Source organism: Benincasa hispida, chromosome 6 (assembly GCF_027475165.1).
Source record: "Benincasa hispida cultivar pf3 chromosome 6, pf3_genome.v1.1, whole genome shotgun sequence".
Classification (NCBI taxonomy): Eukaryota; Viridiplantae; Streptophyta; class Magnoliopsida; order Cucurbitales; family Cucurbitaceae; genus Benincasa; species Benincasa hispida.
In genome coordinates this window covers 23,831,283-23,855,536 of record NC_143483.1, presented here as the reverse complement: position 1 = coordinate 23,855,536, position 24,254 = coordinate 23,831,283, and the positions used below count along the sequence as shown (strand labels likewise).

The window sequence follows — 24,254 nt, the reverse complement described above, 5'->3', positions numbered from 1 at the left end:
AAATTACAATATATTTTCACATTAATGATGTATACTCAAAATATGTACAAAAAATAACTACGTCATCAACGAGTTTAAAATTTGATATAGCATCTTATGTCAAATTTTAGGTTAATTTATGCATGTGTGTTAATTGGTTTAAGGCATTTGTATGTTCCACTATTCATAAGCATGGCATAGAAAATTTTAACAACATTGTGTCCAAAATTGAGAATGCATGTTTAAAAAAATGCATCTATTTGTCCTAATCTTAATTTTTTTTTTAAAGCAAATGTAAATGTATTATCTACATCTTTCATATGAAATATGGAATATCACTTTTTTTTTTTTTGTCTATCTTTGTAATATGGGGTTAAAAAAAACAATAATAAATGCTAATGTTCTTTTTTAAACATGTCATTTGATTTTTTCTAACATAAAAAAAATGAATTAGGACTTATTTGGATTGTCTAGAAAAAATATTATTCAAAAAGTCATTTTTTATTTTGTCGTAAATTTGTTACATTTTCCCAAAAGTATTTTTTATATAAGTTTGTTTTGTTCGACAGATGCTTATAAAGTAATTAATGTCAAACTATTATAAAACTTACTATGAAATACTATGAATTTGAATTTTCAATTTGTATTTAAAAACATATTCATTATTCGATGATAGAGATTTATTGTTGCCTACAAACCTCTATTAATCAAATAAATTTATAAATTATTGAAACTATACTCCTAATACTACGATTGCATAGCAACAATGGTAAGTCCAGATCGATCTGCAAGAAAGTGCTAGTATGAGCTTTACGTTGAGCTAATTAACTAATTAGAGCGAAAATTAGGAGGGGGCTCAGTTGGGATTGGTGTCCTAATTCGAATGAAAAAAAGTAGAAATTCTATTTTACATTGTAAAAGGTGATTTTAGTCAGAGCTTTTTGAAATTCAAGTTTAAGATGGGTGTTTGTTTGATTTTCAAGATTTCCAAATAGACCTTTTTAAGTCTCAAAAAATTGAGAAATTATTTAAGTATGAGTTTGGTGCGGAGACTTGAATTAATAAGTTGAGTTGGTAAAAATTTTACGTGGAGTTAAACAAATTTTGGAGATGAGTTTAATTAGTAAGTCTATGTTTGGGCTACAGAGTTAAGTTGTGAAGGGAGTTCTCAAATGTTTCTTTGCAAAACAATTTCTTCCCTTAGTCTTCCAAAAGTGGTTCCCACAAACCAAGTCCTTGCCAGAGAATTGCAGGGAAAGCTTAATGGTGGTGTCCTTGTTGATAGAAAGGGTATATCCATTCATGGGAGAAAATTGCTAAAGGATTTCTTGAAGAATTGGTCTTCAAGGGTAAATTTTCTACATCTCTCTATTTTTTACAAAATAGGAAAAGCACGCTTAAATTTTATGTTTGCCTTCTCTATATTTCGAATTCTTAATCGAAATTAATGGAAGGATGATCGATCGCTTCTACTGAAATTTGATTCTCTTCAAGCCTAACCTAAGGGATTTGTAGGTGAGTAGTATCCTACCTTTGTTTGTCAATTGAATCATTCTCTATATGGACTAAAGCAAGTCCCACGAGCTTAGTATGACTGCTTCAAAATTAATGTCTTACTTGGTTCGAATTTTTGCAACTCTAAGGATGATACCTCGTTTCTTTCCTTCAAGTTTGAAACCACTATTATTTTCTTACTGGTCTATGTTGATGATATAGTTGTAACAAGAAATGATCCTCATGTTATTACCAAATTTATTGGTGAATTGAATTGCTTATTTACGTTAAACGATATTGGTAACTTGAGTTTCTTCCTTGGTTTTGACGTATACCGAACTGCAGAAGGTTTATTATCCTTAGCCAGATTAAATACATCTTTGATTTATTGCATAAATTGAATTTCCAGCTCCTTAAACCAACCCCAAACTTGTTGTTGTTGGAAATTTTTCATCAGCTTATGATGGAGATCTTCTTCTTAATCCCACTGAGTATAAAAGTTTGATAGGTACACTCCAATATCTTACACATACACGACATGGATCTCGAGAAAACATGTTGTGGCTCTTCGAGTACAGAGTACAAATATAGAGCTTTAGCTCGAGTTACAACACATATTTGTTGGCTTGAATCCTTACTCACAGAAGTTGACCTTCGTCCTTCTCGCACATCCATCCTCTGGTATGATAACATGAGTGCCCTTTTCCTCGTCTACCAATTAAATATTCACTTTATTTATGGTAAAGTTCTAACACGTCAACTTGATGTTTGTTATGTATCCTCGGTGACCAAATTACTAACTGTTTGACCAAACCATTCTCCAAAGCAAAATTTGCAGAACTTCGTGGCAAACTCCGAGTGTTCATCTCACTCACTCGCTTGAGGAGGGATGTTAGGTTTGTTGTATAATTCATCCAATATTCTAGCACTAACTGCTTGAAAATTTCCCTCTTTAATCATGGAATATGGTTGAAATTTTGTTCGTTTCCTTATATGTACAGTTGCTTTATATATGAGCCTATGTACAGGAAATAATATCATTCAACATTTTCACATTATTCTGGTTTTCTCTCTGTTTGTTTCTTAAAAAATGACAGATGGGAACATGAAATGGAATCACGATGTTGAAATTTGTAGTGAGATTTATTACATGTTTTTGGTTGATTGTTCATGAAACTGCAATTAAATAGAGTGATTTTAAGAGCGTAGAGCTACGGTAACATTCAAACCATTGGCCATAGAGAGAATAGTCATCATTCTGTAGTTGACTCGATGCCCACTCACCAAACTGAATTTGTAAAATCTGCACAAAATAGCAAGAGCCATTTTCATTTGTAGATATGCTGAGTCTTTCCTCGTCCAGCCTGCATGTCAAAACCATTATTTCACATTAAGTTTCATATTAATGGATCCCGTTTGATAATCATTTCGTTTTTCGTTTTTAATTTTTTAAAATTAAGCTTATTTTTTCCTTATTTCTTATAATGATTTGTATCTTTCTTAAGTACATTAGTTAAATTCTTAGTCAAATTCTAAAAATAAATACAAGTTTTTAAAATCTACTTTTGTTAGTTTGGCTTAATTTTTTTTAAACCATTGATGTAACATCCCAAGTTTTTTTTTTTCATTTTTCAAATTCTGTATTTTCGTAAAATGCTTGGGAAATTACAGCAGCGACTGTCCAATGGATTCAAGATCGTTCGACAAGAGTTTTGGTAAGAGTTATGGTTCTTTTTGTTGGTTTGTGGGCACGCATTGATTACTGAATTAAGTTTGACTTAACCCTTGTATCTTTAAGGTTTCAAGTTGTCGTCCATTGGGATTTAAAATCTGTTAGAAGGAGATTTTGGAGTGGTTGTTAATCAAGTTCTTTGGGTAAGCTTTTGGGTATTGTGGTTTGAATTTGAGGTGTCGCAATTATTATTGGATTGAAATTTAATGGTCGTATTCGTATGTTAGGGTCGTTACTTCAAACCGCGGTCATCGTTTGGTTGTCGGAATTTATTTGTGGATCTTCGATTAAGGTAAGTAATCTTACTACTGGAAGTGCCCACAGGCCAGGCTTTAGTTGTATGCTAGCATGATAAGTGTATGTTATGGTAAATGTTAGCATATTGATTGACATTATGACCTGAATCAAAGTACGGTCTGGCACGAATTCTGATTTGTTTACATACACACCTAAGTACTTGATCGTTAGTATGTGATAGTATGTGTTTTCACATGTCGATGTCTGATCTGTTGGTATTGAGGCATACTTGCATGTTGTGGATTTATGATGTAAATTATACATGGATGATGTATAATATGTTATTAAGAAATATGTGTATGTGATGAAGCCATGGTATCAAAAAATTTTATGTATGTTTTAGAACTGTACAATGTTGAATCTTAGTACGTTAAGACTGTGTGAATATCCTCATTAATTAGTTAGATGCTTACCAGTTTGTGTTTCCTTCGGGATTCACCAGTTTATGTTTCCTTCGGGATTCACCAGTTTTGTGTTTCCTTCGGGATTTACCAGTTTTGTGTTTCCTTCGGGATTCACCAGTTTTGTGTTTCCTTTGGGATTCACCAGTTTGTGGTTCCTTCGGGATTCACCAGTTTGTGTTTCCTTTGGGATTCACCAGTTTTTTGTTTCCTTCGGGATTCACCAGTTTTGTGGGCATACTTAACTACAATAGGATAGAACTCAGTCTCTTAGTTGTTCCATATGTTTATATGCCATATGTGGGTATCTAGAGGACATAGATGCCTAGCCTGACCCCAGTGGTGGGGTTACTTACTGAGTATTTCATACTCATTCTTTCTTATGTTGATGTTTCAGGTAAGGGTAGAGATGCACCGATGATGGCGCAGCGGAATTCATGATCGAGCCACGGGGACTAGTTTTTACGCTTCCGCATCATGAGAATTAGAGTTCTTTTCATGTTTCTCTTAATGTTTAGTTTTGATGTCTGAAACTTATTATTAAGAATTGTTTTTCATATGTATTTATTAACCTTTATGATTTATGGGTACCCTATTATTGTTGCATTTATTAAATGTCTTTTGAACTTCTCTTATTTTAATTAGCATTTATTTCAAATAACTGAGCGTCGTTTTAAATTCTTTTCATGCATTTATTTTAGTAACGACCTTACCCTCCTAGGGGGTCGGGTCGTTACAGTTGATAAAATTAGGTGTGCTCAAAAAATCGATGATCCGAAAAAATCAATCAACCCAACCCAATTCATGGTGTTTGGGTTGGGTTATCAACTCATTTGGGTTAGGTTGGGTTCAAATAAATAAAAATTTTATGGGTTGGGTTGGTTCATGGGTTCACCTAATATAATCCAAACCAACCTGAATTTATTATTAACTTTATAAAATATATTTTTTATTACTTATAATACAATTATTTATACATATATTGATTTTAATTTTATTTAATTCCAATATTTTTTTTATAATTTATTTTTCAACAACTCTTAAAAGTAGTTTTGTTGCACTTTAGAAATAAATTCTTCACTATATAAATTGAAATTGAGATGTTAATCTTAATTCAATATATGAAAATAATTAAATTAGATTTTTACATATTTACATTAAATGTCTTACTTGGCTGGAATTTTTGCAACTTTAAGGATGATACCTCGTTTCTTTCCTTCAAGTTTGAAACCACTATTATTTTCTTATTGGTCTATGTTGATGATATTGTTGTAACATTAAATGATCCTCATGTTATTACCAAGTTTACTGGTGAATTTAATTGCTTATTTACGTTAAACGATATGGTAACTTGAGTTTCTTCCTTGGCTTTGACGTATACCGAACTACAGAAGGTTTATTATCCTTAGCCAGAGTAAATACATCGTTGATTTGTTGCATAAATTGAATTTCCAGTACCTTAAACCAGCCTCAAGTCTACTGTTGTTGGAAAATTTTCATCAGCTTATGATGGAGATCTTCTTCTTAATCCCACTGAGTATAAAAGTTTGATAGGTACACTCCAATATCTTACACATACACGATATGGATCTCGAGAAAACAACATAGTGTGGCTCGTCGAGTACAGAGTACAAATATAGAGCTTTAGCTCGAATTACAACATAGATTTGTTGGCTTGAATCCTTACTCACATAATTTGACCTTCGTCTTTCTTGCACATCCATCCTCTGGTATGATAACACGAGTGCCTTTTTCCTCGTCTGCCAATTAAATATTCATTTTATTTGTGATAAAGTTCTAGCACGTCAACTTGATGTTCGTTATGTATCCTCAGTTACTAACCGTTTGACCAAACCATTCTCTAAAGCAAAATTTGCGGAACTTCGTGGCAAACTCCGAGTGGTCATTTCACTCACTCGTTTGAGGAGGTATGTTAGGTTTGTTGTATAATTCATCCAATATTCTACCACTAACTGCTTGAAAATTTCCCTCTTTAATCATGGAATATGTTGAAATTTTGTTCGTTTCCTTATATATACAGTTGCTTTATATATGAGCCTATGTACAGGAAATAATATCATTCAACATTTTCACATTATTCTGGTTTTCTCTTTGTTTGTTTCTTAAAAAATGACAGATGGGAACATGAAATGGAATCATGATGTTGAAATTTGTAGTGAGATTTATTACATGTTTTTGGTTGATTGTTCATGAAACTGCAATTAAATAGAGTGATTTTAAGAGCGTAGAGCTACGGTAACTTTCAAACCATTGGCCATGGAGAGAATAGTCATCATTCTATAGTTGACTCGATGCCCACTCACCAAACTGAATTTGTAAAATCTGCACAAAATGGCAAGGGCCATTTTCATTTGTAGATATGCCGAGTCTTTGCCCATGCAGATCCTTGGTCCAGCCTGCATGGCAAAACCATTATTTCACCTTAAGTTTCATATTAATGGGTCCCGTTTGATAATCATTTCATTTTTTCGTTTTTAATTTTTTAAAATTAAGCTTGTTTTCTCTTTATTTCTTATAATGATTTGTATCTTTCTTGAGTACATTAGTTAAATTCTTAGCGAAATTCTAAAAATAAATACAAGTTTTTAAATTCTACTTTTGTTAGTTTTCACAATTTGGCTTAATTTTTTAAACCATTGGTCAAATTAGAAGTGCTCAAGAAATCTGATGACCCAAAAAAATCGATAAACCCAACCCAATTCATGCGATTTGGGTTGTGTTATCAACTCATTTGGGTTGGGTTGGGTTCAAATAAATAAAAATTTTATGGGTTGGGTTGGTTCATAGGTCACCTGATATAACCCGAACCAACCCGAATTTATTATTAACTTTACAAAATATATTTTTTATTACTTAAAATACAATTATTTATACATATATTGATTTTAATTTTATTTAATTCCAATATTTTTTAATAATTTATTATTCAACAACTCTTAAAAGTAGTTTTTTTGCACTTTATAATTAATTTTTTCACTATATAAATTGAAATTGAGATGTTAATCTTAATTCAATATATAAAAATAATTAAATTAGATTTTTATATATTTACATTTTGCTTTTTTTAGAACAAAATTTTAAATAAAAGATTTGATTAACCCAAATCAACCCAATTCAAATATTAAAATTTACAACCCGAACAATTGGGTTGGGTCTAAAAAGTCTTTCAACCCTACCCATGAATACCCCAACCATGAACACCCCTAGGTAAAATGTAGATAACAACTTAAGAAAAATTGGAGGTGGAAGTAAGTCTATAGACTTAATTTTTAAAAACCAAAAATAGAAATCGAAATGGTTATCAAACGGAACATTAATTTCGTATGATTTTCTTTTTATTTTAATTATATATAATTGAATAATGGTATTCTCAAGAAAAAATAAATAAATAATAATGGAATCACTTGAAAAGCTGTGAACTTGAACGGAGATTCATTGTGGAAAATGCCTTGTTTAAGCCATCTTTCAGGGTCAAAAGAAGTTGCAGTAGAACCCCAATTGTATTCCATTCTTCCCATTGAGTAAGGAACATACGTCACCATTCCTCCAGCTTTTCCCTTTGTCCCATCTGGCAATATGTCATCCTCCAAAATTCCCTTTGGATCCTAAACAACAATTAAAACCCATAAAATTGATGAAAACGGAATTTAGGTCACGTTTATCAAACCGTAATGAAAATTGGTATAATAGGAATGAGATTTCATTGACGGACGAATCATAATAGGCCTGAATCGCAAAAACAATCGGATTGCTTTTGCGTTTGCCTAGAATTATGAATCAGCTACATTTTATTGTTACCGCTATCGATACTATTTGACCTTAACGGTAATAGTAATGGTAATGGTAGCAGTAAAAGTAAGAATAAATGTGGCAAATTTATAATTTTCATATTGTTACGGTAACAATATCTGTAACGGTTACGATAATCGTAACGATAAAGGTAGTGGGTTCTACGTAATTTTCAACTGCAATCAGATTGAACATTTTTTATTCCTCAATAAGATTATAGATTTGATTAAGGTCGGCCCCAATCTCATTACGATTACGGAAGGCAGGTAAACAATAACAAAAATAATCAACTGGGGCTATTTTTATATTACCATTGATGGAATACTTTTCAACCGGTGTAAACATGACCTTACTTGTAATGATTTAACAACTAGTAATAGTTTGTACCTGAGGGATTGCAGGGTAAAGACGAAGTGTCTCAGTGATGATAGCATGCAGATAATGTAATCGAGCAAGTGAATCATAATTAAGGAGTTCTGAAAACTGCATTACTCTTTTATCAAATGATTGAAGATCAGTTGTTTGATATTGAAGCAATGAAATGTTGTCTTCTTTAGCTCTTTCTTCTTCGAAACTTTTGAGCTCTGAGTAAAGTTTGTCGGCTACATGAGAATGAGTCATTATCATATAAATAGCCCATGAAAGAGTTGCAGCTGTTGTATCACGTCCAACAATCACGAAGTTAAGAACAACATCTCTTAAGCTTTTGTTTGTGAAGTTGTTTGGGTCTTCGCCCAACTCAATAAATCTTGACAATATGTCATGTTTTATCTATCATCGAATTTCAAATTCTATATAATCTTCAAATTTTTATTTTTCTAACAAAAAAAAAAAGCTCAAAGTAAATTGTAAAGACCCAATCAAATTGATTGGGTTTCATTATAACAACATTTTGTTCTAAATGTTTCTATCATTTACTATCAATTTCTTTCACATTGTTATAGTAAATATTTTCCATAAATTAGCATATTAGACTCCCACGATATAAGAACATTTTGATCGATCGCTTCTATTGAAATTCGATTCTCTTCAAGCCTAACCTAAGGGATTTGTAGGTGTAGTATCCTACCTTTGTTTGTCAATTGAATCATTCTCTATATGGACTAAAACAAGTCCCACGAGCTTAGTATGACTGCTTCAAAATTAATGTCTTACTTGGTTCGAATTTTTGCAACTCTAAGGATGATACCTCGTTTCTTTCCTTCAAGTTTGAAACCACTATTATTTTCTTACTGGTCTATGTTGATGATATAGTTGTAACAAGAAATGATCCTCATGTTATTACCAAATTTATTGGTGAATTGAATTGCTTATTTACGTTAAACTATATTGGTAACTTGAGTTTCTTCCTTGGTTTTGACGTATACCGAACTTCAGAAGGTTTATTATCTTTAGCCAAAGTAAATACATCTTTGATTTATTGCATAAATTGAATTTCCAGCTCCTTAAACCAACCCCAAACCTGTTATTGTTGGAAATTTTTCATCAGCTTATGATGGAGATCTTCTTCTTAATCTCACTGAGTATAAAAGTTTGATAGGTACACTCCCATATTTTACACATACACAACATGGATCTCGAGAAAACAACATGTTGTGGCTCGTTTGAGTACAAAGTACAAATATAGAGCTTTAGCTCGAGTTACAACACATATTTGTTGGCTTGAATCCTTACTCATAGAAGTTGACCTTCGTCCTTCTCGCACATCCATCCTCTGGTATGATAACATGAGTGCCCTTTTCCTCGTCAGCCAATTAAATATTCATTTTATTTATGGTAAAATTCTAACATGTCAACTTGATGTTCGTTATGTATCCTTAGTGACCAAATTACTAACCGTTTGACCAAACCATTCTCCAAAGCAAAATTTGCAGAACTTCGTGGCAAACTCCGAGTGTTCATCTCACTCACTCGCTTGAGGAGGGATGTTAGGTTTGTTGTATAATTCATCCAATATTCTACCACTAACTGCTTGAAAATTTCCCTCTTTAATCATGGAATATGGTTGAAATTTTGTTCGTTTCCTTATATGTACAGTTGCTTTATATATGAGCCTATGTACAGGAAATAATATCATTCAACATTTTCACATTATTCTGGTTTTCTCTCTGTTTGTTTCTTAAAAAATGACAGATGGGAACATGAAATGGAATCACGATGTTGAAATTTGTAGTGAGATTTATTACATGTTTTTGGTTGATTGTTCATGAAACTGCAATTAAATAGAGTGATTTTAAGAGCGTAGAGCTACGGTAACATTCAAACCATTGGCCATAGAGAGAATAGTCATCATTCTGTAGTTGACTCGATGCCCACTCACCAAACTGAATTTGTAAAATCTGCACAAAATAGCAAGAGCCATTTTCATTTGTAGATATGCCGAGTCTTTCCTCGTCCAGCCTGCATGTCAAAACCATTATTTCACATTAAGTTTCATATTAATGGATCCCGTTTGATAATCATTTCGTTTTTCGTTTTTAATTTTTTAAAATTAAGCTTATTTTTTCCTTATTTCTTATAATGATTTGTATCTTTCTTAAGTACATTAGTTAAATTCTTAGCCAAATTCTAAAAATAAATACAAGTTTTTAAAATCTACTTTTGTTAGTTTGGCTTAATTTTTTTTTAAACCATTGATGTAACATCCCAAGTTTTTTTTTCATTTTTCAAATTCTGTATTTTCGTAAAATTCTTGGAAAATTACAGCAGCGACTGTCCAGCGGATTCAAGATCATTCGACAAGAGTTTTGGTAAGAGTTATGGTCCTTATTGTTGGTTTGTGGGCACGCTTTGATTACTGAATTAAGTTTGACTTAACCCTTGTATCTTTAAGGTTTCAAATTGTCGTCCATTGGGATTTAAAATCTGTTAGAAGGAGATTTTGGAGTGGTTGTTGATCAAGTTCTTTGGGTAAGCTTTTAGGTATTGTGGTTTTGAATCTGAGGTGTCGCAATTATTATTGGATTGAAATTTAATGGTCGTATTCGTATGTTAGGGTCGTTACTTCAAACCGCGGTCATCGTTTGGTTGTCGGAATTTATCTGTGGATCTTCGATTAAGGTAAATAATCTTATTACTAGAACTGCCCATGGGCCAGGCTTTAGTTGTATGCTAGCATGATAAGTGTATGTTATGGTAAATGTTAGTATGTTGATTGACAGTATGACCTGAATCAAAGTACGTTCTAGCACGAATTCTGATTTGTTTACATACACACCTAAGAACTTGATCGTTAGTATGTGTTTTCATATGTCGATGTCTGATCTGCTGGTGTTGAGGCATACTTGCATGTTGTGGATTTATGATGTAAGTTATACATGGATGATGTATAATATGTTATTAATAAATATGTGTATGTGATGAAACCATAGTATCAAAAATTTTTATGTATGTTTTAGAACTGTACAATGTTGAATCTTAGTACGTTAAGACTGTGTGAATATCCTCATTAATTAGTTAGATGCTCACCAGTTTGTGTTTCCTTCGGGATTCACCAGTTTGTGTTTCCTTCGAGATTCACCAGTTTTGTGTTTTTTTTTAGATTCACATGTTTGTGGTTCCTTCGGGATTCACCAGTTTTGTATTTCCTTTGGGATTCACCAGTTTGTGTTTCCTTTGGGATTCACCAGTTTGTGTTTCCTTTGGGATTCACCAGTTTTGTGTTTTCTTCGGGATTCACTAGTTTTGTTGGCATACTTAACTACAATAGGATAGAACTCAGTCTCTAGGTTGTTCCATATGTTTATATGCCATATATGGGTATCTAAAGAACATAGATGCCTAGCCTGACCCCAGTGGCGGGGTTACTTACTGAGTATTTCATACTCATTCTTTCTTATATTGATGTTTCAGGTAAGGGTAGAGATGCACCGGCGATGGCGCAGCGGAATTCATGATCGAGTCATTGGGACTAGTTTTTACGCTTCCGCATCATGAGAATTAGTGTTCTTTTCATGTTTATCTTAATGTTTAGTTTTGATGTCTGAAACTTATTATTAAGAATTGTTTTTCATATGTAAATTTAACCTTTATGATTATGGGTACCCTATTATTGTTGTATTTAATAAATGTCTTTTGAACTTCTCTTGTTTTAATTAGCATTTATTTCAAATAATTGAGCGTCGTTTTAAATTCTTTGCATGCATTTATTTTAGTAACGACCTTACCTAAGTCCTAAAGGTCGGGTCGTTACAGTTGATAAAATTAGGGGTGCTCAAAAAATCGATGACGTGAACTTATAATGATTTGTATCTTTCTTGAGTACATTAGTTAAATTCTTAGCGAAATTCTAAAAATAAATACAAGTTTTTAAATTCTACTTTTGTTAGTTTTCACAATTTGGCTTAATTTTTTAAACCATTGGTCAAATTAGAAGTGCTCAAGAAATCTGATGACCCAAAAAAATCGATAAACCCAACCCAATTCATGCGATTTGGGTTGGGTTATCAACTCATTTGGGTTAGGTTGGGTTCAAATAAATAAAAATTTTATGGGTTGGGTTGGTTTATGAGTTCACCTAATATAATCCAAACCAACCCGAACCAACCCGAATTTATTATTAACTTTACAAAATATATTTTTTATTACTTATAATACAATTATTTATACATATATTGATTTTAATTTTATTTATTTCCAATATTTTTTTATAATTTATTTTTCAACAACTCTTAAAAGTAGTTTTTTTGCACTTTAGAAATAAATTTTTCACTATATAAATTGAAATTGAGATGTTAATCTTAATTCAATATATGAAAATAATTAAATTAGATTTTTACATATTTACATTTTGCTTTTTTTGTTTAGAAAAAAATTTTAAATAAAGGATTTGATTAACGCGAATCAACCCAACTCAAATATTTTATGGTTGGGTTGGGTTGAGTTCATTTTTTAATAAGGGTTATTTGGGTTGATTTTCATATGATTTTCTTTTTATTTTAATTATGTATAATTGAATAACGGTATTCTCAACCAAAAAAATAATAACAATAATAATAATGGAATCACCTGAAAAGCTGTGAACTTGAACGGAGATTCATTGTAGAAAATGCCTTGTTTAAGCCATCTTTTAAGGTCAAAAGAAGTTGCAGTAGAACCCCAATTGTATTCCATTCTTCCCATTGAGTAAGGAACATATGACACCATTCCTCCAGCTTTTACCTTTGACCCATCTGGCAATACGTCATCCTCCAAAATTCCCTTTGGATCCTAAACAACAATTAAAACCCATAAAATTGATGAAAACGGGATTTAGGTCACGTTTATCAAACCGTAATGAAAATTGGTATAATTGGAATGATATTTCATTGACGGATGAATTATAATAGGCCTGAATCGCAAAAACAATCGGATTGCTTTTGATTGTGTTTACCTAGAATTATGAATTAGTTACATTTTATTGTTACCGTTACCGATACTATTTGACCTTAACGGTAATAGTAATGGTAATGGTAGCAGTAAAAGTAAGAATAAATGTGGCAAATTTATAATTTTCATATTGTTACAGTAACAATATTTGTAACGGTTACGATAATCGTAACGATAAAGATAGTAGGTTCCACATAATTTTCAACCGCAATCAGATTGAACATCTTTTATTTCTCAATTAGATTATAGATTTGATTAAGGTCGGCCCCACATCTCAATATGATTACGGAAAGCAGGTAAACAATAACAAAAATAATCAACTTGGGCTATTTTTATATTACCATTGATGGATTACTTTTCAACCGGTGTAAACATGACCTTACTTGTAATGATTTAACAACTAGTAATAGTTTGTACCTGAGGGACTGCAGGGTAAAGACGAAGTGTCTCAGTGATGATAGCATGCAGATAATGTAATCGAGCAAGTGAATCATAATTAAGGAGTTCTGAAAACTGCATTACTCTTTTCTCAAATGATTGAAGATCAGTTGTTTGATATTGAAGCAATGAAATGTTGTATTCTTTAGCTCTTTCTTCTTCGAAACTTTTGAGCTCTGAGTAAAGTTTGTCGGCTACATGAGAATGAGTCATTATCATATAAATAGCCCATGAAAGAGTTGCAGCTGTTGTATCACGTCCAGCAATAACGAAGTTAAGAACAACATCTCTTAAGCTTTTGTATGTGAAGTTGTTTGGGTCTTCGCCCAACTCAATAAATCTTGACAATATGTCATGTTTTATCTATCATCTTATAGCATAACATAAGTTAGTGAATTTCAAATTCTATATAATCTTCAAATTTTTATTTTTCTAAAAAAAAAAAGCTCAAAGTAAATTGTAAAGACCCAATCAAATTGATTGGGTTTCATTATAACAACATTTTGTTCTAAATGTTTCTATCATTTACTATAAATTTCTTTCACATTGTTATAGTAAATATTTGCTATAAATTAGCATATTAGACTCTCTAGCTCTTGTAATTCTTTTGTGTAATATGTGTAATCTTGTAATCCTATTTGTAAACACAGTTCATTCAATAGGATCTATAATATTTGTAGATATTATTGAATTGAAGTGTTGTGTTTACTAATAAGATATAAGCTCTATTGTAGACAGAAAGTCAACATTTGGGTACTGTACCTTTTTGTGGGGAAATCTTGTCACTTGGAGAAGTAAGAAACAAAGGGTAGTCGCTAGAAGCAGTGTTGAAGCAGAATACATGGCTATGAGTCTGAGAATATATGAAGAAATCTGGTTAAAGAAAGTTCTGTCAAATCTGTGTCAGGAGTGTGATCAACTGATGAAGCTCTACTGTGACAACAAAGTTGCAATAAGTATAGCAAATAACGTGGTTCAAGATGATAGAACCAAACACGTTAAAACCGATACACTTCATCAAAGAAATATTGGACAGTGACAGTATCTACATTCAATACGTATGCCAATAAATGGATGAGTCCTATACCCATCATGAGATTAAAACATATTAAAGAATCCGACAAAATGACTACTTAGATCCTGTAGCATTGGAGGAAATAAAGAAAACAATAAAAGAAATCCAACGTTCATTGGGGAAAATGACTCAACATATTGATCAACTATCAATTCATTTGCAAGAGTTCAAGAATGGATGAGAGCTCCATCAGTGTAACCCAAAGCATAGCAATAAGTTGAATCAAAGTTCGTGGGTAAACCACACATCCCTTCGTACCAATAAGTCAAAAGAAGAAACAAACAAAGACAGCACACAAAGCACTAACCAGCAAAGTACAATTTTTTACGTATCATCTCGTGGCCATTCGCTCGTACCGTTTGTAAGTTTACATTTGAAAGTCAATTAACTGTAAGCCTAACCCATCACTTGATTGACCATTTTCTTTACCAGTTCATAATGGAAGTCTAAATACTTGGTACCTTCTAATTATCAAATACGAATCTAAAAGATCTTAATGCATTTACCAACATGCATGTTTTTGAGATCTCAACTTATTTGCCTACTACCCAAGTGCTAAATATAATATGTGTTACCACTAAATTATTAAACATGAGCGTTTAACTAAAACAGCAAAAGTTCAAGCACGAATAGAATAAGTACCCAAAGAAATGTGACTGCCCCTTGAATTGGCCGCCCATTATATGCACCTTCTCGCCTTCTCTTTTCCAACTCAGTTTCATGGAAAGACATATATAAAACAAAAAGAAAAAACAATTACCTAGACATTGTCGGTTGGATCTCTTTCAAGCAACAATTGTTCTTGGATTACTTGTGGGAAAAATTCAAAAAGGTGATGAAATTGAGTAGTAAGTTTCTTTTTTCCTAACCTATCCTCATCTATAATATTCTTTTTTCCATAACCTATCCTCATCTATAATATCATAGGTAAGAATTTCATTGAGTTCCGAAATAAGCTACTGCACCTGTAGAAAGCGGGTTATAAATGATATCAGTTCAAGAATGATATATTGATCCCGAGAATCTTGGGTTTAGTGGATAGGGAGAATACAACCAAAAGAAATAAACACAATTAGTTACAATAACAAGAGAAATACCTCCGGAATGAAGTCAATCAAACCTCGGGAATAAGTACAACACCATAATTAATAACAACGTTCAGAACATTTACTAATTACATCGACAATGTAGTTTGTAACATTTTTCAAGCTAAGCTTCTTAGCCGCAACTTGCAAAACACATTGTAAATTCGATGTACCCTATAAACTAAAGCTCTATTAATAAATTAGTCAACATTCAAAACATATTATTTTTTATCAGAAATTTTTTCGCCTGCATACATTCAAAACCAATAAATCTCCATGACTCAACTACAACTAGGTGGTAGAGAACAATTTTTTCAAGACTGACGAAAAGAGGCATCCGATATCACTTAGGCAATTGAATATGATATGGGATGTCAATGCTTAGTTCCATTGCACCATATTAATTCCATGAATCCTTTGTTTATCACAAATTTTCATCTTTACCCTTAAGTTTTGTTTGATATTTACCATTCCATGTAAAAATGCAAGAAGATCAAATTCTGAAACAGAATATATTAACTGACTCAACAATTTCAATTTTCATGGTTACATGAGAGTATCTATTACAGAGATTATTAGTAATTACTGAGACAAAATCTAGCCCTCAAAGAGAATAAACAACCCTAGGGTTGCATGTGGAGGTAAATGCCCTTCTTGACAAAGATTTCTCTCTGTTAAAGCATGTCGAGATAAATGTCCTCCTTGACAAAGGTTTCTATCTTAAGTAGTTTAAATAAAGCAGCTACCTTTATTCGATGAGTTTGCAAAGCACACTCCAGTGTGATGTGAGAAGCAACACGGCCCATAAGTCGTCCAACTATGGATATATGTACACTGTTAATGCCATATGATAATAAAATTGAAACTTGAGTGAGAAACAAAAAGGTATCAACATCACAACAATGGAAAAGTACAATCTCACATTAGGTAGATCAAATAGAGAAGGTTAATAAAATTGAGCAGAGAGAAGTGCTCTGTTTTTTACAGATGAAGCAACGAGATGAGCTTTATTATTAATATTATTTATTTATTTATAAATATATATTTTTAAAAAAGTGGACATATCTGAACATGAAATACTGGCAACGTCAATAATTCAGTTATTGTGAACATGTCAGCACATCAGAACTATTTTTAGTTTCAATTTCATTAAGTAAATTGCTTACAGTGGTAATATTTTCCTATAGATCGAGCATCAACCATCACATTACCAATCATTTCTGAATATATCTGCATAAACATCAACAGAGCCTATTAAGAATCTCAACTCATGAATGCGACATTCCATTTTTTCCTTGAATTCTTGAAGAAACTACTTCAACTTTGCAACAGTCACCAAAGTTGAGTCCAAACGAAATATGAATTCTAAAGTAGTTAAAAAGAGAAATGAGTACCTTGCAAGCAGATTCAAATCCAAAACTTGTGGGGACCTCTTTGCATTTGAGATCACCATCAATAGTTTTTGGGCAACCAATCACTCGGGTTTTCAAATTCTTACTCCTAATTTGAAAACAACGGAAAGAAGGGGAATATAGATAACAAAGTTTCACACACAAAAAAAAAATGGTAACCTAGGGTAATTAATTACTCAACCTTATATTTCTGCAATAAAAATAACATATAATAGTTTATCCATATATGACAATGAGAGTGTGAAAGAGAGAGCAAAAACGAGGGACGCAATAAAAAAATTTCATAGTTCTGAAAAATACCTAAAGTTTTCAGCGAGGAGACAGGCATTTGTGTTGGAATCGTCTCCACCAATTACAACAAGGCCATCCAGATCAAGCTTCTGAGAAGTTTCTTCAGCTTGCTTAAATTGAAAATAGAAGCGAACTGTCAATTAATGCCTTGACTACAACTAAGATGTCTCAAAATGAAAATTCTGGGAAGAAAGAGTTTCACCTGATCTGGAGTTTCAATCTTATCCCTCCCACTGCATATCATATCAAAACTACCCTGATAAAAGAAAAATGCATTTAAATCAAGAATTGCATTCAAATGGCAATCACTTCGCATCAAGACTGCACATATTCACACTAACAATTCTAACAAGTGAAAGCTTTCGATCCTTTCAAGAAAATTAACCTGATTGCGACATGAGTAGATAAATTGTGCAGTCAGTTCTACATATTTACCATAAAAGCTAAGTTTTGGGTTGGGCTGATATTATAAGCCTTTGGGCTTAAAAATGGCAGTTTCTTTATTTTTTTCATTTTAATTTTGCAAGTCCATTGTCTGGAACGTATCGCAGTCGTGCCCTTCAAGTGTCCAACCGTTTCGGGGCGTGCTAGAAATTAAAAAAACAATAATAAAATAAGGCGTGTCGGACACATGTTGGCGACGTGTCAGGACGTGGCAGTGTCGGACACATGTCCAACACCGACACTTGGCCACCTTAGGAGTGTCAGTGCTTTATAGATAAATAGAGGGAGTGAGGTTGGGAAGAGGGTGCCAAATTTTGTGGAATTTCATTTGGTAAATTTAGGAGAGACTACTAGCCCTCCCATAAGGCTAGGTTGTCATGTTACTTTTAATTTATACTATAGCATATTTCCATATTTAAGTGTTCTTGAATTTTCTCGTTCTTAAGAGCTCTAATTAGGAAGTATCCTAATAAATTGGTATCAATGCTCGTTCTTTCTTGGGAGTACTACTTTTTTCTTTCTTTTTTTTCTTTTGGGCAATGGGAGAACAAGAACCATGGACATGAAGCGAGTGCCTAAAACAAACTGCTAATCGCAAATGTGATATGACGGATAGAGGAGAAACTCCATGGACATGGGAGCAACTTCAAAATTGGGTTGCAGATTGTAAGCGCATAACGAAAAAGAGAAAAGTTCGGGAGGAGTAATTGCGAGAAACTTAAAGAGCAAAAATGGAATGAGAATTTCAAGTTTGTAAACAAATCTACAATTGACAATCATTCTAAGATTGCTAATGTCTCAGACCTGTGGAACTCTTTATGGTTCAATCGAAGATGGAAACCAAACGGGGAAGATGAAGAAGTCGAGGAGGAAAGACAAAAAGAAAACCTACCCAAAAGAAAAAGGTCGAGACAAGCAAAGAAAACTCACCGATGGACATAAGGTCGAGGAGGCAAAGTGACAAGTGAAATAAAAACGTTCGAATGATGAAAAAGAAAAAAAGTTGCATATACAAAGAATGAAAAAAGGAGAAAAATACCAATGGAAAAGGTGGTGTCAGACAAATGACAACTCGATTGAAGAAGCCGAATGTGTCAAAAGTCTCCAATGATTGGACGAAGAAAATATTGCTTCTCAAAGTTGTAGTGGAAGGTTGTGTTGGGTTTTGGTAAAATAGTAGCAGTGCAATCATCCCACATCAGAAAAGCTAAAAAAAGTCATGGGCTCCAAGCATTATAAAAGGAATCTATGTCTTTGGTTTCAAGTCATCTCAGTTAGAAACATTTTAAGCTTAGGTGTACTAAGTCTAGTTAAATTCCCTTTTGCATTCTCTAATTCAAAAGTGGGAAAAAGGGTATGAGTAGTCAAAAGCTTTGAGAAAGTGATGTTATAATTGGGTCGAGGAAAGAATTATTCTGAGAATATAAAATTTTTTCGCATAATGAATCTGTTTGATGGGCTATTGTTTTCCGTTGAGTTGGAGTTTTCACGTTAATTATTGTGTTTCCAATTTTATTGTTTTCTTTCAATTTTTTTAGTTATTTTTCTGCTTGTTCATGCAATAGAAGTGGAAGATTTTTCCCAATAGGTTGACCACGATGGAGAGAGAAGACACCGATAGTTCATTGATTAGGGTGGCAGAGAGTCTGACAGATCAAAAAATGACAACTGACGAAAGCATTGGTGGGCAAAGTCGATGGGAGGACGAGGAGGTTGGATGTGCTGAAATTTGAAGAGAAGGACAAGTTATAGTGGATGGAGAAAGAAGCTTGGGGAAGGGGCGGACTTGCATGAAAAGATGGGAAAACAAATAGTTGCCCATGTGAAATGTCAAAAGGTGTTGGCCAACCTGATAACTTGTAGAAATACAATTTATTATAGTATAATGATGATAGATAAGAAGAATATGCGTCAATCTTCTTAAGAATTCATGTTAATAAACTTGCGCTGAACCATCTCAAAAACACCTACTTACCGCATATCATGAGTTATGTCGCACCAATGTGTCTATTTTGCAGACTAATCGTAGGACTTACGTCGCACGTGCAAAACCTCTACCCGACGAAGAAACAATTAGTTGCATGCCTAAAGATCTCAGAGACAATACCAGTGGATCTTCTAGCAAGTATTTAGAATATTGACCATGATAGCAATGCTGACATTCTCACCTACCACGTTCGATTACGACTTATCAGAGTGGGAATCCCACCAATAGTCAGTGCATGGCTCTATAAATAGAGCCTTGACGCCATGAAGAAGGGATGGACTTTTATACCCAAAGATTGAGATTTGTAGAGCCTTGACGCCATGAAGAAGGGATGGACTTTTATACCCAAAGATTGAGATTTGCACGAGAAAAAAATTCCACCTCCATATTTCACACTGATTCTTCATCAAAGCTTCGCCGAAGCCAGAGTCTAAAAGGGCTTTCTGCATTCATCCAACCATTATATCACTAGCAGCCTCAACATTCATCTGTGGGAAGCAAGAGATTACTAACAACTGCCCTTCACCTTATCTCTTCATCTTTGTAGTTGTTGTATTGCATTTTGTTTAAGAGATTGTTCATTTGTGTATTCAACAACTATATTTCTATTTTAATATCATCATGTTCACTTTCATCATCTTATCTATCCTCACTTTCACTTTATCTCTCGTCATAAGTAACTAATTCTAATGGGGTAAGAGTGAAGATTAATATCATGATCTAAGTAGAATCTGTGGAAGTTATTTTGTTTGCTTAATACATGAGTATTAAAATGATTGCCTATGAGTACTCATTGAGTCATGTAGCTATGACTAACTACTTGAAAGGAAAGTAGTTGTGGATCTCATTAAGCAAAGCAAGAAATATTTGACAACCCCGAAACTTATTTTCCCTACTTGAGGATGCTAACGAAGGAAAGAAAAATGATTTCAAATTTTGATTACTAAGGGCTCTCGTGTGCTAAGTGAAAGAGTAAGAAGGCTTGGTTAAGGAGACAAATTTTGACCAAGTGTTGAAGGTCATGATGCATTGACGGTCATGCTGAGGTGTGCGACAGCCTAAGCATCTTAAGATTAAGATGAAAGCTAGTGGCGTGAAGAAGGGCATTGACAAAGTGTTGGCCGAAAAGACGATGCCATGCGTTGAGCATGGGCTATGCACTAGCCCAGCCTCACGTTGAGGTTAAGTGGGCAAGAACGCGCGCATGGGCGAGGATGCCTTAAGCGATGCGGCTTGTGCATACGTTGGTGTGCAATGGTCAGGCAAGGATGTGTGTAAAGTAAAGCCATGCAATGATCTTGAGACTAGGCATTGGGTGCGAGAAAGGGCGCTGAGGCGTGCACTGGCTGAGAGGTGTATGCGTCCAAGTGAAGCCATGCTTTGGTAAGAGTTAGGAAGCTATGCGTTGGTGATTAGGGGAAGCTTTCAGCTTAATCGCCGATTGTAGTGACCAGTTGTCGAGATTAGAAGGTTTAATGTTGACTTAATGGGATAGATGGCAGCCTAAGTGTAATTAAGGTCATGCATCTCTTAGTCTTAAAGGAAAGGCTCAGTTCAAGAACTTGATTTGGAAAATTCTCTCGTGCTAAATGGGTGATTCTAAAGCCATTTGAAGGCTTGAGGAGTGTAGATGAAGCTCTAAGGTTGCTGGAAGGAAATTCTTAGGAATTCGACTTGAAATCAGAAGATTTCCTCAAGAGGTCAAGCCCTCAGGTGATTCTGAGCAGGGTGTGAAGATTGAAAAATTCTGACCAGATCCTAAAGAATTTGAACCTCAAATTTTAAGGTAAGTAAGTTAAGACATTTTTAAATAAGTTTGTAGAAGGAAATTTCCCAAAATAATGTCTAAAAAAATAAATAAATTCAGCTTGATGTTGAATTTGGATTTTTGGGTTGAATAAGCATGCATCTGCAACCATTGAGCACGCAGGCAACTCAACCGGGTAGGCTGCAGATGCGCGCAAAGGCAGGTTGGTGCAAGGCGTTGGATGGGTTTGCATGCTAGGTTGCGCACAAGGGTAGTACAAGTGTGCGCGCGAGGCGCTGCATGCAAAGGTTGAGTATACATTGAGGCGCGAAGTTGCGTTAAAAGACAAAATTAACTCCTCGTGCTTAGAAATGTGTATTCGTTGGCTATCCTTTCCATCAACGTGGGTATAAATGTTCTCATCCACCCTCCAACAAGTATTTTATTTCGGTAGATGTCACCTTTCTTGAGGATCAACCCTTCTTTCCTATTAGTCATCTTCAGGGGGAGAGCTCTAATGAAGAGACTAATTGGTCCGCGTCTTCCATCTTTTCTGATTCCCTTCTTGAATATTACCGACACTGTCTCTGTCTTACCTACCAAACAGGTCCATGGATAACATAGTATAGGAAGAATCTCAAAAAGGAAATCGTGCCACCTATTGTTTCTCTAGTAATGGTCTATGAGTCCGACCCAACATTAGCTCAAGGTACTCATACTTCTGTCTCTAATAACCTCGATATTTGTGTTGAGAATGATAGTGATGCTCATACTCCTGTCTCTAATAATATTGGTATTTGTGCTAAAAATGATATGCGTACTGTGGGAGAAACTAGCAAAACTAATGACAACAGTAATGATTGTACCAAGAAAGTTGTGGCTGATACGGCTGGGAATAAACGAGTTGAAGAAACTATTCCAGGAGTGATATTGTTACAGGTGAGGTGAGTTAGTGGGAAAGGTACTAGAGGATGTGATAAGCAAATAAGTGGCAATCATAAGGAGTTGGCCAAGTAAGAAATATTGAGGTTCTACAAGATGAAAGTGAAGCTCAACAATCTCAGACAAGCTTAATTTAAGCTCAGAGTGAAAATTATTGTAAGAACTTTCCAAGTCAATCCAATCATGAGACAATCATTATGCCTCAAGGACCAATGACAAGAGCTAATAGACTTGAAGAGGGATTAAATGCTTGCTTCCAAGCTAAATTTCCAGCCCATCATGAAGAGTTGCAACCTTTCAAGCTCCATGAGTCACTTGGGCACCAAAAAGTCCTAATGAATCTGGAAATTCATATTCATCCCTGTGTTTAATGTTTGATGTATTAATTTATTTCGATGTATTTACATTTATTAAGGTTCATGTATGTACTTAAAGAGTTTTTGTTGAACCTAGTCAATTAGGTGAAATGTTATGTCCTTTCAAGTTGTCTTTTCAATTAGTATAAATACCTATGTAGTTTGGTCATTGGAACACACTTCAGAGATTGAATGAAATTTCATTAGAGTTTTTGTCTCTCAAGCTTTATGTTTTTTCTTTGTATTCTTGTGTTTAGATGCAGGTATTAGAACTTTCAATCTAGTTTGATCAATTAGATTGTTGAGAGTTCGAAATCTTGAAGTTAGGACCAAGTTCTCCTTTCTTCTTGATCATCGATCAATCTTCCAAGCCAAATCTATTTAGCTTTCTTGGGATTGCTTACTAAATAGTTAATTGAGGTTATTCTTATTATCGTTGTGGGGCTTCACTTAGAATAAAGGGGGTTCTCATACGTGTGATTAGAGTGTCCCTAAGTATAACCTTGAGATTTAACGAAGGTAGTAAACCTGTCAAACCACGCCCTTGGAGAGTATTTTAATCCGTATGAGAACCCCCTTTATTGTAGGTGAAGCCCCACAACAATAATAAGAATAACCTCAATTAACTATTTAGTAAGCAATCCCAAGAAAGCTAAACAGATTTGGCTTGGAAGATTGATCGATGATCAAGAAGAAAGGAGAACTTGTTCCTACTTCAAGATTTCGAACTCTTAACAATCTAATTGATCAAACTAGATTGAAAGTTCTAATACATGCATCTAAACACAAGAATACAAAGAAAAAGCATAAAGCTTGAGAGACAAAAACTCTAATGAAATTTCATTCAATCTCAAGTGTGTTTCAATGACCAAACTACATAGGCATTTATACTAATTGAAAAGACAACTTGAAATGACACAACTTTTCACCTAATTGACTACGTTCAACAAAAACTCTTCAACTACATACATGAACCTTAATAAATGTATTTACAATGAAATGAATTAATACGTCAAGCATTAAACACGGTGATGAATCTGAATTTCTAGATTCATTAGGACTTTTGGGTGCCCAAGTGACTCTTGAAGCTTGAAGAGTTGCAACTCTTCATGATGAGCTAGAAATTTAGCTTGGAAGCAAACATTTAATCCTTTTTCAAGTCTTTTAGCTCTAGCTCTTGTCATTGGTCCTTGAGTCATAATGATTGCCTCATGATTGGATTGACTTGGAAAGTTCTTACAATGATTTTCACCACGAGCTTCAATTGACCTAGTATGAGATTGTTGAGCTTCACTTTCATCTTGTAGAACCTCAATATTTCTTACTTGGCCAACTCCTTATGATTGCCACTTATTTGCTTATCAGGATGAACTCTACAGCTAGAGACTAAGTGTCGA

At 33.8% G+C, this 24,254-nt stretch overlaps 2 protein-coding genes across 4 annotated transcripts in view; both read right to left on the bottom strand.

Annotated features, from left to right (window-relative positions):
• Positions 1-6,140: 6,140 nt before the first annotated feature.
• Positions 6,141-10,075, bottom strand: LOC150035520 (cytochrome P450 704B1-like). The gene is made up of 4 exons (XM_090314342.1): positions 10,034-10,075; positions 8,101-8,484; positions 7,329-7,529; positions 6,141-6,320 (listed from the first exon to the last, which is right to left on the bottom strand). The coding sequence occupies exons 1-4, from the start codon at positions 10,073-10,075 to the stop codon at positions 6,141-6,143; spliced, it is 807 nt and encodes a 268-aa protein (XP_090170468.1).
• LOC150035519 (uncharacterized) overlaps positions 9,792-24,254 on the bottom strand; it is a 27,989-nt gene continuing 13,526 nt past the window's right edge. For 2 of the 3 annotated variants that reach the window (XM_090314832.1, XM_090314833.1), the window contains 9 exons: positions 17,584-17,637; positions 17,391-17,491; positions 17,073-17,178; positions 16,845-16,908; positions 16,425-16,495; positions 14,281-14,371; positions 13,498-13,763; positions 12,721-12,921; positions 9,794-10,113 (listed from right to left, as the gene is read on the bottom strand). In XM_090314832.1, coding sequence (XP_090170958.1) covers positions 10,078-10,113; positions 12,721-12,921; positions 13,498-13,763; positions 14,281-14,371; positions 16,425-16,495; positions 16,845-16,908; positions 17,073-17,178; positions 17,391-17,491; positions 17,584-17,637 — 990 coding nt within the window. In that variant the 3' untranslated portion in view covers positions 9,794-10,077. Of the gene's footprint in view, positions 10,114-12,720; positions 12,922-13,497; positions 13,764-14,280; positions 14,372-16,424; positions 16,496-16,844; positions 16,909-17,072; positions 17,179-17,390; positions 17,492-17,583; positions 17,638-24,254 lie in introns of all 3 variants that reach the window. The other variant, XM_090314834.1, reaches the window with a different exon arrangement.

What these genes read in the sequence shown, in the direction of transcription:
- LOC150035520 (XM_090314342.1), bottom strand. Translation starts at nt 10,075, where the DNA reads ATGGCTCTTGCTATTTTGTGCAGATTTTACAAATTCAGTTTG. An exon ending in TTTACCCTGCAATCCCTCAG is followed by an intron (nt 7,530 to 8,100) that starts GTACAAACTATT and finishes ATTGTTGTTTAG; the next exon opens with GATCCAAAGGGAATTTTGGA. An exon ending in TCAAGTTCACAGCTTTTCAA is followed by an intron (nt 6,321 to 7,328) that starts GTGATTCCATTA and finishes TTTGCCATGCAG; the next exon opens with GCTGGACCAAGGATCTGCAT.